At 40.9% G+C, this 13,851-nt stretch overlaps 1 protein-coding gene across 2 annotated transcripts; it reads left to right on the top strand.

Moving 5' to 3' along the window:
- The first annotated feature begins 8,854 nt into the window (after positions 1-8,854).
- Positions 8,855-13,518, top strand: SGO1 (shugoshin 1). 2 transcript variants are annotated; one of them, XM_075705476.1, is made up of 9 exons: positions 8,855-8,990; positions 9,075-9,271; positions 9,642-9,746; positions 10,222-10,286; positions 10,447-10,598; positions 11,180-11,469; positions 11,551-12,031; positions 12,541-12,712; positions 12,953-13,518. In XM_075705476.1, exons 1-9 carry the CDS (start codon positions 8,855-8,857, stop codon positions 13,092-13,094), a joined length of 1,740 nt encoding a protein of 579 aa, XP_075561591.1. In that variant the 3' UTR covers positions 13,095-13,518. The 2 variants fall into 2 exon arrangements, with proteins under 2 accessions (XP_075561591.1, XP_009483032.1); XM_009484757.2 differs by having other exon boundaries at positions 11,180-12,031.
- The last annotated feature ends 333 nt before the right edge of the window (positions 13,519-13,851 follow it).

Genomic DNA, 13,851 nt, shown 5'->3' with positions numbered 1-13,851 from the left:
CTCATTTTTCAAACGTTCTGGAATTTTAAAATACTTGAATCACACAAAATAATCTAAAACAACCATGGAACATCCATTAAAACACAATCTTTTTCAACATACTGCTTCTGTGCTTCCTCTTTCTTAATAGAATCTCTAGTTCTTACCATGCCTATTGTATCTGCATATAAATATAAAATACCAATAATGGTATCTTTTTATTCTGATTTCTCCAATAAAATTGAGGGAAAGTACTCTGAAAGGAGAGAAAACCAGATGAAATTGTGAAAATGAAAAACTAACACTGGACACTATAATACAGTGACAAAGTAAGATAACAGAATGATAAAACATAGCAAGCTACAGAGAAGTAGTGGAGAAAAGTGCAGAGATAACAGAGCCCAGAGAATTCTGCCACTGTTCCGCTTTTCTGTCAGTCAAAAATCTTGTCATGTTTGAAGTTCACATCAGCTGCAGTTCAGTTGCCTTTCCATATCTCTTTACCACTGCCATGCCACTTACAGCTTTCTCTGGTGACAGATTTGCTTCATCTGTTCAAATAAACATCAGAACGTTAGTGGCAAGCTAAGCTACAGAAACAAAACAATCCCAACCCTTATAAGCCATTTTAATGTCAAACCTTATAATGTCATTTTGGCCATATAGCTATTACTTTTGTTGATCCTCATGAGTGCTAGTCTTCCAAGTCCCTCATTTCTCACAAATAAACAGCAGCCTTTGCGTGAGCTGAGCTGTGTTGTCAACAGAGGCACAGAATGATGGTTGGGGTGTATTGCTTTGTTATAGCACTGACCACTCATTTTTTGCCTCTCTTTTCTTTCTGGTATTACTGACAGCATTTCCCGCAAAGTGTTCAAGTAATAAAATGACCCTGCATATTTTAATATGGGCAGAGTACCTAGAGCAGAACCAAATGGACTACTACCGGGTAACAATGTCTGCTTCTTTGTATATTCTTGGTTATAAATTATACCCTATCTTCTCTCCATTGTCCTCTGTGGTGGACTGAAGTCATTAAAAAGTGTTTGTGCAGGACCTGTTGTGAGAGAACAAAGTGTCAATCTGTATCTATGTCTTCTACCTATGAACAATGATTAGCTCTTTGAAAGTCATTCACCCATGACCCAAGCCTCTGAGAGCTGACTGCAGCAATACAACTCCAGCAGGAAGGAAAATTGCTTTTCCACACTTCATAAAAATCCTCCTTAACTGAATATTCTGACCTAGAAGCAGAGATGGTGTCTAGACTTTTTTTCCCTGCCAGTGTGCTCCAGCCAATGTGCATGAAGAATGCTGCTATTAATTTCTACTGTCTTATGCCCTTCATCATGTTTTACGGTGGCTTTAGGAGCCAGTAAGGATTGTATAATACCTACTGCTATAAGGCCTCAAATAAACACTTGTGTTTAACATGTACATACAGAGTAGTCGTGTTTAAAGAGAAAGGTAAAAGAAGAGACATCAGTTCTAATCCTAAGCTTGCCCATATAAACCAAGACCCTCTCCACCGACATCACAGTACCTATAGAGGGGAGGTATATAAGAGTGGGAAGCTGGTTTCTGCACATATCATTATATGGTTAATATTGACCTCTTAGATTATAACAGGTGTTTTAGCATTAAAAAAGCTATACTAAGACATGCTCTTGTATCCATGAATAAGTTTCATTCCATTGTGTCAGCTAGTATTATCATCATCATCATCATCATCATCAAGATCCACTATGCAGATAAGAGAGCACATTTTTGCTTTTGTCTCTTTATGCCACTATTCTACTAGTGCGTCTCTGAGCTATTTATTCATCAGGAAAAAAATGGGTAATAATTAGTGGAAAGCCACATATTTATACAAACACTATAAAGAAAAAAACAATTTTGTCAGTAAATATTCCACTCAACAGTTAAGAAAATTTTAAAGCCTCTAAAAAAAAAAAAAGTTTACTTACTTAAAACTATCTGGAAACCCAGAACCAGCAATAAGTCTCACTTCACCAATGTGACACAGAGGTTGATATGAGATTTGAGGGTAGAAAATTTGAAGGGGAGGAGGTTGCTTCTGACTGTATGTTCTATAACTGCTGCATATTGGAGAAAGTCAGGGTTCTAGTCAACTGACAGATGGTATAATGACATTAAGGTACGTACTCAATGGAAACATTGAGAAAATGTTAAACATTGATACATACTTTATTGACTCATGATTCCTCCTTTGCTCATTATATCCGTGTAGTTTCAAGATTTCAGATTGGTACTTATATTGTTCTAATAGTGCCATGGGATTAAGACACCCTTGTGGGATTCGGGAGTTTCCCTGGCACTGAAAGGAAAGATTTTGTGGCATCTCAGATGAGTATATGTCACAGTACTTATAATAAATTATGTCTGTAGCGGAAGAGACAGCTGTACCTGACCCATACAAAAATCATCGCATATATTTTCCTCTCTGGTATCTCTCTCATGAACAGATCAAGATACTTATTAATCTTTCACCTCCTTATTCATACTAAACTGACTAATAATTGAAAACATTTTAGAATATACATGTACATCAAAAAGACACTGATACAATTAATGTAGGTATGGTGATTTATATCTTATTAATTTTAGCTTAATGAAACACATGTTGTCTCACACTTCAATTAACTCATGCTTGTTTTCCTCTTACGTATGTGGTTTTAGTTGTAAGTAGAACAAAGTATTTTTGAGAAAGAAAAATATAAAAATTGCAATTAGAAGGTGGTTATGGATAAGTTAGAATAGAGAATACACTAGTAATAATATATTTCAAAACAGAAGTGGCCTGAAGTTCAGCAGCTTATGGGCCTGATTTGTTAAATTATTCTGAAATGTGAAAGAAATAACACATCTAGACATACATAAAAAATAATGGCACATAGATGACGTTCACAATTCTTTTTAACCTTGCTGAAGGACAAATATCAACTGCCTGGTTGTCAAAATCTTTTCAGCTCATTATTTCTACAGGATTTTCAGCCAAACTTGGTCAAGTTAGTACAAGACCTTCTTGCTCAGATAAGTCTGTGCCAGCTTCTTCAAAAAATGTCTGCTGCTCTTCTGTTTTCAGGGAAGCAGTGGGTGCATCAGCATCTTACAGTCCCCACAGCTCTCACGTACCAAATATTCTGTTGTGGTTTAGCTGCTGTTGGCAACCAAGCACCACACAGCTGCTCGCTCACCCTCCCCCCCACAGTGGGATGGGGAGTGAATCGGAAAGGCAAAAGTAAGAAAACTCATGGGTTGAGATAAGAGCATTTTAATAATTGAAATAAAATAATAGCAATAATAATAATAGTAATAAAAATTGTAACGAAAAGGAGAATGAGAGAGAGAGAAAAAAAATCCAAGGTGGGGGGGGGGGGGAAGTGATACAACAGCTCACCACCTGCTGACCAACACCCAGCCAGTCCCCAAGCAGCGGCTGCTGCCCCCCAGCCAACTCCCCCCAGTTTATATACTGAGCATGATGTCATATGGTATGGAATAGCCCTTTGGTCAGTTTGGATCAGCTATGTTGGCTGTGCCCCCTCCCAGCTTCTTGTGCACCTGGCAGAGCATGGGAAGCTGAAAAGTCCTTGACTAGCATAAGCAGTACTTAGCAACAACTAAAACATCAGTGTGTTATCAGCATTATTCTCATACTAAATCCAAAACACAGCACTATGCCTGCTACTAGGAAGAATCATAGAATCATAGAATCATAGAATCATCTAGGTTGGAAAAGACCTTTAAGATCATCCAGTCCAACCATTAACCTACACTACCAAGCCCACTCTAGACTAATCAAGGGTAGACCAGACTAAACCATATCCCGAAGTGCCACATCTACCCGTTTTTTAAACGCCTCCAGGGATGGTGACTCCACCACCCCTCTGGGCAGCCTGTTCCAATGCCTGACCACCCTTTCCGTAAAGAAATTTTTCCTAATTTCCAGTCTAAACCTCCCCTGGCGCAGCTTAAGCCCATTTCCTCTTGTCCTATCGCTAGCTACTTGGGAGAAGAGACCAACACCCACCTCACTACAACCTCCTTTCAGGTAGTTGTAGAGAGCGATAAGGTCTCCCCTCAGCCTCCTCTTTTCCAGGCTAAACAACCCCAGTTCCCTCAGCCGCTCCTCATAAGACTTGTTCTCCAGACCCTTCACCAGCTTCGTTGCCCGCCTCTGAACACGCTCCAGCACCTCAATGTCTTTCTTGTAGTGAGGGGCCCAAAACTGGACACAGTATTCCAGGTGCGGCCTCACCAGCGCCGAGTACAGGGGGACAATCACCTCCCTGCTCCTGCTGGCCACAGCATTCCTGATACAAAGAAGAAAATTAACTCTATTCCAGCCAAAACCAGGACAATTCTTAGACTCCTGATATGACACTTCCAAGCTGATGATAACTACACATATCCTACTCAAAACTGATTAGAACTGAACAGTTTGAAGGCAGTTCACAAATGAGCCATCTGATGGTCAAGGAGAAAAGCACTGCAAGGCAGCATGAGTGTGCAGGCCACAAGAAATGAGAACAAAGCTGACTCAGCAAGCCATAGGAATGTAAATGATCTTCCCCAGCTCCAAAGGTAATGGAAAGGATGACGGTCCCATGTGCCACTAACCAGTCTCACTTTCCAGCTAAAGGAAGGAAACACTGGCAGTGCCTACGAGCCACTTCTAAAGGACGTCCTCTAACAGAGAACACTTTGCAGTGTTAATTAATTCAGTATTACACATAATAGCATATTGTCTATACTTTTTCTTTTGTCCTCACAGTATGCACTGCATTGCATACATTGTAGTTTCCACCTCTGTATATTGTTTTGACAAAGGTAGTGCAACATGAGACATATCTACTAGCCTAACCTAATTGAGCTACTATCATGGTTAAAACCAGATGGTATAAACATCATCACTGCGGTTGCCTGATGTAAGGCTGCATATGGGGCAGCTGAAAAGATGGGGGTGGTATTTACATTGGGTATCTGGAGGTAATCCAGCTGCCTGCATCAACAAAAGTTTGCTATCAGTCACAATATCATGGCTGCTTTCTGTCCCCTACTGGTGATCACCAAAAATGAGTAAAAATGAGTGAGTCTAATCATCTGTCCTTATAGAGCCATATAAATTTATCTTGTTATGGAAACCAATAGGAGTTTTAAAAATATTTTCCAGCAGGGACTGGATTATCAATACCTCTCATAAGCATCCACTAAAAAAGTTAAAATTTCATTTATTTGAAGACTTTGATATTGATAGCAATAAAAGTAACTAATTAACATTCCACAAGATATTTCATATCTGATTGCTTGCTTAGTTGGGAAAAACAACTTTCAAGCCCTTTACATAAAGCACTAACAAAATGCGTTGGACATCAGCATGTAACACCACACTCAGACTTGAACTCTGACGAGAAGTATCTAGAATGCTCCCAGAATCACAGCTGATTCCTGTAATTTGCTGTAATTATATGAAGCAACTCTCTCCTTGTAATATAAGTCAGTAAATCTAAGATGAGAGCAAATCTTTTAATACCCCACCAACTCCAGTCACAGTAGCAGCTGTTTTGCCAGATGAGTACACCCACTAGAAATAAACTAATAATCTAGAGCACCTCTGGCATCAATCACAGCATCAATCTTCATAGAGGAAAATGTGTTACAGCAAAGAGTCAGTCAAGCTAGAAAAAATCACTAGTAGGAATCCCACACTATAAATAAACAAAATAATACAAAGGGTGTGACCTGCAAATAACCTAATAGAAATACAACTGCCTTGAGATGAGAATAATGCAGAAATGAGCACACCTTGGTAATAGTGAAAAATGCAATTATCAGGATATGGGAATTCAACATTAAAAAACAAAAGATCATCTGCAGAAAGATCCCAAAGTGTTTCTGAAGGAGGTGTAACGAAATTGATGGGTAACATTAAATACAATAGAAAGAAAAAAGGTGGAGAGCGGGGTTTTTTTAATCTTGATATAGATATACTTGGGGAAAAAAAAGAAGTAATTAAGAGTAGCACTTAGCAATGAGGAAACCATTCTTTTTCAATAAAAGCATGGTTCATTTAATCACAATCAGTGTATTTGTGTCAAGCAAATGAATGACTAACGGTTAAAAGACCTTACCAGCATTGCTGGAATCTACCAATTGCTACTTGGCCAAATGCAAAACACCTGCTAGCTTTAAATGAGACAAAGTTTGTAGGGAAAGGTATTACTTTTGGTTAGAATAGCTGGTACTTAGCTGAAGAAAACCCCCAAAACAACAACCCCCCAAGCTCCCAGAAGTTGAGTTCAATGAGCTAATTTCACCTAATGTTTAGAGAAAGCTGTTTGCAAGGGTCCAGATGAAGCTGTTAGCTGCTGTTGAGCAGAGGAGTGTGCCCAGTTATTGCCTGCAAAACAGTGAGAGGCCTGTAGGAAGTGGATGTGAGATTAACTATACAATATCAGAAAAACAGTATTTCTACTGGGTATGTGATTTTTAATATCCTGTACTACTTTCTTTTTCTTTTTCTTTTTTTCCCCAGGCCTGTGGGATGTTTTTGTTCAGTTTTGGGAGGGTTGTTTGGGGGCTGGAAGGATGGTTTGGTAGGTGTTTGGTAGACAGCAAGAAGCAAAAAGATGCAAAAAGAAACCAAAATTGTGTTGCTCTGGTTTTGTGTGACACTACTAACTGCGTAAGAGGGTCTAATGTATTTAATTTGCTCATAACCCTTTTCATGCCGAATCCTAAAGAAATTGTGATTCTTTTTGACATGATCTCATGTCTCAAAAGGGGATCATCACACTGCATAAGAAATGGTGTTTGCAGGGCAACCTATTTGCTGACAGGAAATGCAACCCCAACTTCATCAGTATCTATCGATGAAGTAAGACAGTAAGTTAAATTATATTTATTTACACTACTGTAAAAACTATATAGATGAGGCCAGCTATTCTGAGCTGGACAAACAAAAAATACATAATCTTCCAAGGAGTGGGCAAGGATAAATGCATACATATCATGGACTACAGTTTCTGTCATGATCTATGAGAATTTTTCAAGCTTGACATCAGCTCACCACACCACATCCAAGCTGTAATGAATAAAATCGAGTGGGCGGGAGTAGCCATTAGAAAAAATGTAGTAGCCTTGGCATGCTAATTTCTCAGATGAAAGAATACCATTTATCCCACTGTTAATACTGCTTAGCTGACTTTTTTCTTCTTCTCCCATCATAAAGCAGTGTTTAATCAAAGTTCAGCCCTCCACGTTCAATATGCATAGATATTAGCACATGCTAATCGGTCACAGTTGTTACAAAACCGACATAATCAAAGGAAACGCCCGTGGAGTGGTAGGGAGGTGAACACTGGCCTCAAGCCTGGCGCTCCCCAGGGAGGCTTCCCTCACGGCCAGGCCGCCAGCGGTGCTTCACGGCCTGGCCACGCATAAACCTCACAGAGCGGCAGTCGCCATCATCTTACCAATGGGATTTTGGAACCGTTTCTTTCATAAAATCAGTGTTTGAAAACAGGTTTAGTTCTGCAGCTTTTATAGTGTTTTCATTTCAAGCTGCAACGGCAGCAGTTAGGGGCACTCCACAAGAAGCGTGGTCCAGGACGAGCAGGAAAGGCTCATCTTGCTAATTGCCGTAGGTAAAACATCTAAGACTAATGATTTTTGTCTCCTAGCTTTGCTGTTTAATAAACTGTTGTTCTGCTGTTGTTCTGCCTCTTCTGTCTTTCCGCTATGGCAGCTGAGGCAGCGCAGGTGAACACAGGACCCGGGGCGAGGGTCCGGCCATGGGAGCCGCGGCGGGGCCCATCGGGCGCGTCCGCCCTGAGCCCGGCGGGAGGCCCGGGGCGGCCTGGCTGACCGGTAACGGCCGCCGCGGAGCGAGGCCCGGGGCGGCCTGGCTGACCGGTAACGGCCGCCGCGGAGCGAGAGCGGCTGCGTGGGGGCGGGGCCGCCTCACGTGGGGGCTGCCGGGGGGAGGGGCGGGGTGGCGCGAGCCTGGGCCGGGCTAGCGCGCGGGGGGCGGTGCCTGCGGGGCGGGGCCGCGCCGCGGGGGGGCGGGGCCCAAGCGCGAGGCCCGGATGAGCGCGGCGGCCGCGCTGTGACGCCATGCGCCGGCCCCTCCAATGCGAGGGCGCGGCGGGGAGGTTTGAACGGCGGGGAGTGGTGCCAACCGTCCGGCCGCGCGCGGGGACGCCCTGCCGCCCCCTGAGGCCGAGCGGGCGGGCAGCGGTTGCTGCCGTTGTCAGGCAAGCACGGGGCTCTGCGGGGGACGCCAGGCCAGAGCCGCCGCCGCCTCCTTCTCCTCCTCCTCCTGCTCCTGCTGCAGGCGGTGGGCTAACGGCTGCGGGGGCTTGGGGGTGGCCGGGACGGTATCGCCTCCGCCTGGGGCTCGGGCAGCTGTGGTCGTGCGTGGGAGGTGCCTGGCGGCGTATACGGCTTTGTGAGGAGGTACGGCTGGTCAGTGGGTGTCGTGAGGGTCGTGATAGAGGACCGGGGGCCCGATTCTGACGCCTCGGGGACACCGTTACCCCTCCACCCCCGTCCTACCGCCCCGATGCGGGGATTTAAGAGGCCTCGGCCTGCTCTTCGCCGCGGACGCCGTGCGTTTGGCAGTTCAGATAACCCGCAATAAGGACAGTAGCCACGCTGCAAACAATTGTTTTGAAAATGGCCACAGCTGTGTGTCTTTTCGTATTTGTGGGTCCCTTCTGTGTGTGTATATGCAACTTAAAAATGTCATAAGCTTTATTGTTTCTCTGTTCCTGTTCTTTTGGCGTTGGGGAGCGTTGTTGCAACACCAGCTTAATGAGTTCTTCACTCTTTATATTTCTAAAGGGAGAAGATGGCTGAATACTTGAAAAAGCCCTTCAAAGACAGTCTGGGTGATATAAAAGAGCGAATGAAAGAGAAAAGAAATCAGAAATGGATGAGGTTGGGTAAAATTAGCCAGCTCTCCACTGTAAAGGGCAAAATAGCAAGTAAGATGCTTAAATATCTTAATAGTTTTTTTGTTTGGTTGGTTTTTTTAAAACCATGTTGAAATACTCACTGTTCTGTTGTAGCCAACAGCTCCATGCAAATGAAGAGCATCCAAGCAAACAACAGAGCTCTAGCTCAGGCTTTGCAAGAAGAAAAGCTCAAACTGAGGGATGCCCAGGCTACCATTCTTCATTTAAGGCAAGAGTATCAAGATCTGAAGGTTCAGATGTTTGACTTGCAAAGAAATCTTAGGTTCGAGCAAGCACAAGGACATGATGAGGTATTTTTAATAACTTTATGATTTAGTGAAGCTGAACATCAGAATCTGCACCAATCCATTGACATCTTTATGATCTTAAATGTTTCATTAAAAATTAACTCAATATATGCAACAAGGGTTTTTTTTTCATATTTTCACCTGATCTGATCATTAACTAACTTTTTTTTTTCTGGCTACTCCATCTTCTTTAGTTAAAATCTATCTTTTGTCAGTTTGTTTGTTTGGGTTTTTTTTATCACAGTTGAAGGTACCTGACACAGGTGTCTTCAGGATTTAGTCATCTCATGATATGGATAAGAAGTTATTACATTGGTAGCTGATACTAGAGTATGACAGTAACAGTGTTATTTTCCTTTTTTTTGTCCATTAGAACCGACTGTCAGCCTTGAATGAGATAATTTCAAAAGTTTCTCAGAATTTACTGGACTCAATTGATCTCCTTAGCCCAGCAAAGAATTTGTGTTCCATAGGTGTAGTAAGTACTTTTTCCTCTTGAGGGGTAGGATTTCTGTTAATTCTTACCCTTACTCTTCCCAGTATAGATGCACATAGTTTTTGAGATTTGAGCCTTAGTTTGGAGGTATGACTAGTCCCACGGTTCCCAGTATGACATGGGGTCTACACTGGGGGGTGTGTAGTAGGTTGTTAGCAGGACTGAGGCTCTGCTAGGGGCACCCTGATTTTCTGTGGTTTTGTGTCTTATTCTCTGTACCATCCTCACAGTTCCTTCCCCTGTCCACTATCTGTATGATTGGGCTGGTGATGAATGTGCTGACTTGCAGGAGCTGAGTGTGTGATATCCCACAGCACTTTGTGTTAGCCAGCCAGAAAGAAAAAAGTCAAGGGCCTCTTTGGCCCCTCTGTGGGTAACTTGGCTGTTGTCTAAAACTTGTATATGGTGCCAGCTTGCTTCAGCTATTTAGTCACAGTAAGATTTATTTTGTTGACAGAATCAGGGAGTGCTTTCTTCAGTTCTTGAAAATAGTTCCAGTGTCGTAGGACAAATACGTTCAGTGTAAGTATCTCTTATTAATACCTATTTATATTTGAAAATTCTGTTACAGTAAGCTTAATTTTCTGACTGGAAAAAGGGAAGAAATCCAATGTAATGAAGTAGTTCATTGTCATAAAATATATTGCTATTTAGTAAATACTACCTTTGGTATTTTCTCTAGAGGACTTCTACGGTGTGCTGATGGAGACGATCAAGTACTTCCAAGTGGGATGGAGGCTAATAGCGATAGAAATGAGCTGGCTCATTCTGTGTCGGAGATCTGTGAGGAATCTGACAATGCCATTTCCTTAATCAAAATAGTTCCAGACAAAGGTAACTAAATCCAAGTATCAGACATTGCTCCATTCTGAATTGGGAAAAAATGTGTGAGTATAAGTTTAACGTAATTACTGCTTTTGGAGTAACTGTCAAGTAATTTTCCACTTATCATAAAGGTTGGATATTAATGTTGGCAACTGGTAAACTTTTTAAATGAAGATGCCTAGCAAAATGGGGGAGGAATTTGAAAATGCGTTGTCCTCTATATACCTGCAATCTAGTTTCATTATCTACCAAACAGCTCAACAGAGTGAAGCCATCTTTAGTTATGCATTATCATTTATGAAATCAACAATTGTTAACAAAGCTAAATATTCAGAAAAATAAATGACCTGTAGATAACCTTTCCAAACAGAATGCTTTAGAGGAAGATCTTAATGTAGTATACTTAACTGCTTTCTGTCTGGAAGCTGTATTAAACAGAGCTTATCTTGATTGCCAAATACTGGTTTATACAAATCTGTGGAGAAAATTCTAAGAATATTCTTAATTTTTGACAGGTTCAGAATTTGCACAAAACCTTAACAGGTTGTTACTATTTAGCTTTAATATGACCTTTTCTCTTCAATTACAAGGACGAACATCTGATTTTCATCTGGACAACATAGGGTCAGAGCTGGAAAATGTTTCCTCAAGTGGAGATGATGGATTTGGTAATGTGTTACCAAAAAGTGTGTCCACCAGGCGTCGCTATTCAAAGATGAGAAATCACGACGAACTTTGCACTGGTGTCTTGGACCATTCTGAAGCAACTGACTCAATAAAAGAGCTTTCTAAATGGGATGAAATTAGACTTGAGGAAAGTCTAGAGAAGTGTACTGTAGAAAACATAAATTCTGATATTTCTCAGTTGAACGAAAACAAGGTAGGTTCAGAGATGATGTTGAGGTGGATTGATTCTGAAACTGCACTGTTCAACTTAAACAATAATTCTGATCTTAAACAGCGTGAGTGTAAAAGCAGAGAAGGCTCTCAAGTAAGGAAAGAGAAGCATCGGAAGGGAAAACTGGAATGGCCTAAAAGTACATCCAGACAAAGACCAAAAAAAAGAAAGGTTAAAGAGGCTTCCAAAGAAAAGTTGGATTTCTTGGGTGGCTCCAGTGATGCTTATGACTTTCATTTTGAAGAGAGCGTCCATGTTACGCCTTTTCGACAAAATAAGGTGAATGACACAGATACTGGTGTGGATGACGAAGACGACTTATCTGAAAAGAATACCACTGAGTCAAGTGATGTTGAAGAAGATTCAGATGATAGCCTCTATGAGCCTTACAAGAGTAAATCGAAAAAAAGAAATTCAGTGGACAAGAAAGATACATCGCCAGTCCATGCACGGCGAAGGTCTAAAAGATGTTTGGCACAGCGTGAGCAGGAACTCCATAATGAAAAAGAGACTGAAAGCAATAAATCAAGTGACAAGTCTATTAGTAAGTATAGAAAGTGTTCCATGATTTGTTTTGTTTCCTTGAGAGACAACATTGTTTAAGGGATTTAGGCTTTTTTTAGTTTTTTAAGAAATACAAACAGAATAATGTTATAAAAATCATTAGATTAATTCTTCTGTCTGCCTTATTTTTTTTACTCAGCAGAAATTGGAATTAAAGATATGTTTTGTTTAAGAAATTGTTTAACAATGAATTAATACCGTATGTTTTGTTCTAATAATGTATTAAAGCTGAGGAAAAAGAGGAGAACAAGAGTGTAAATTCAGAGAGAAGTGGAATAACACATCACACTTTGCCTGGCACTGCTTAGTGTTAATTTATTTCTCCAAATTAAAATCCTGAATATTTGTTGATCCTCTTATCTATTCTTAAGTGGAAAGATGACGATAGTAGCTATTGCTGAGAGTTACTTCGCATCTAGTATGTTCATTGACATTCTCTTTTAAGCTAGCTTGCCTGATTTGTCTTAAGTGTGCCTCACTTCTTCCCAGGGCAGCCTTCTGAGCCATCTCGTGGTCATCTTTGTGATGTTACCAATACAGCTTCATTGCTCCCCAGCACCGGGAGTGCAACTATTGTCCCAGAAGGTGAACTACCACGATCTCCAAAACGCAAGCGAAGCTGTACTCTTACTGTGAGCTATAAAGAACCAAGTATTGCAGGGTAGGTGTCTTATTTTCCTGTTTGATATAAAGTTCATGATATTCCATCAGATGGAGGATTTGAGGGGATTATTTAAATACTGGAAATAAGTTCTTAACAAAACTTTCAGAGAGAGGTCTGATGTTAGTAAAATGAAATAGTTCATGTGAAACTGAACTTACTAGCTGAAAGATAATGTTTTAAGTGACAGGAGCAAAACTCAATTTTGCGTTTGTGTTTGTTTTTTGGTTTTTTTAACAGGAAACTCAGGAGAGGAGATCCATTTACAGATACAAATTTTCTGAATTCTCCCATTTTCAAGCAGAAAAAAGATGCCAAACCCCGTTCTCATAAGAAAGAATCTCTGTCAAAATACAATGAGAAATTTGTTGGTTGTCGTTGAGATTTCCAGTCATGATAGCAAAACCATGCTTGCTCCATGAAGAAAGGAAATCTTTCATCCAGGAACTTATTGTTGCACAATATCTTACACAAATATGCAATTATTTCTATGTGTCTAATATTAAGGATATAAAATTAGGGGGCTTGATTTTAATCCAGTGGCTTGTTTTTGATGATACAGAAGACACAAGACAACTTCTATAACTAAGGTGATTCCATTCAAACTCTTCTGAGAGGAGGGATCCCTAAATCATGGGTCTGTGAGTATATCAGAAATATCTGATGGAAAAGATGGTGAAAGGAATTTTGTGACCTATACCCTGCTTGATCTCTCAGTGGTTGGCAAATGTGAACTTTGGGCACTTAAGATCAAATGAGTTTGTATTTTTTTTTTAATAACAGTGTTTGTACAGATCTTTTTTATGTAATGGTTGTAGTTTCATATTGAAGCTCATAATAAATGTCTTAGTGTTCAGAAACAGCTCAGAGTTGTTGGTGTCCTTTCTGCATAGTTTCCATATTTCCTTCAAGGGTAGCAATGTCAGTAGCAGGCATACTGCAAGCCAGTATACTCCCTCCCCATCTTATGTGGCATAAGCATTGTTTAGAAACAAGATTGACAGTTGTAATTTGATTATGTAGCTGAAGCTCTCAAAAGTAGCAATTGAGGGTTGGTTGGTACTGCTATGAATGCAAGTTATAATCAACTTCGCATAAGGAACTGCTATTATAGGGCTTCATAATAAGCCCTGCTTTGC

Source organism: Pelecanus crispus, chromosome 2, assembly GCF_030463565.1.
Source record: "Pelecanus crispus isolate bPelCri1 chromosome 2, bPelCri1.pri, whole genome shotgun sequence".
In the NCBI taxonomy this organism is placed as follows: Eukaryota; Metazoa; Chordata; class Aves; order Pelecaniformes; family Pelecanidae; genus Pelecanus; species Pelecanus crispus.
This window is presented reverse-complemented; position numbering and strand designations above follow the sequence as displayed.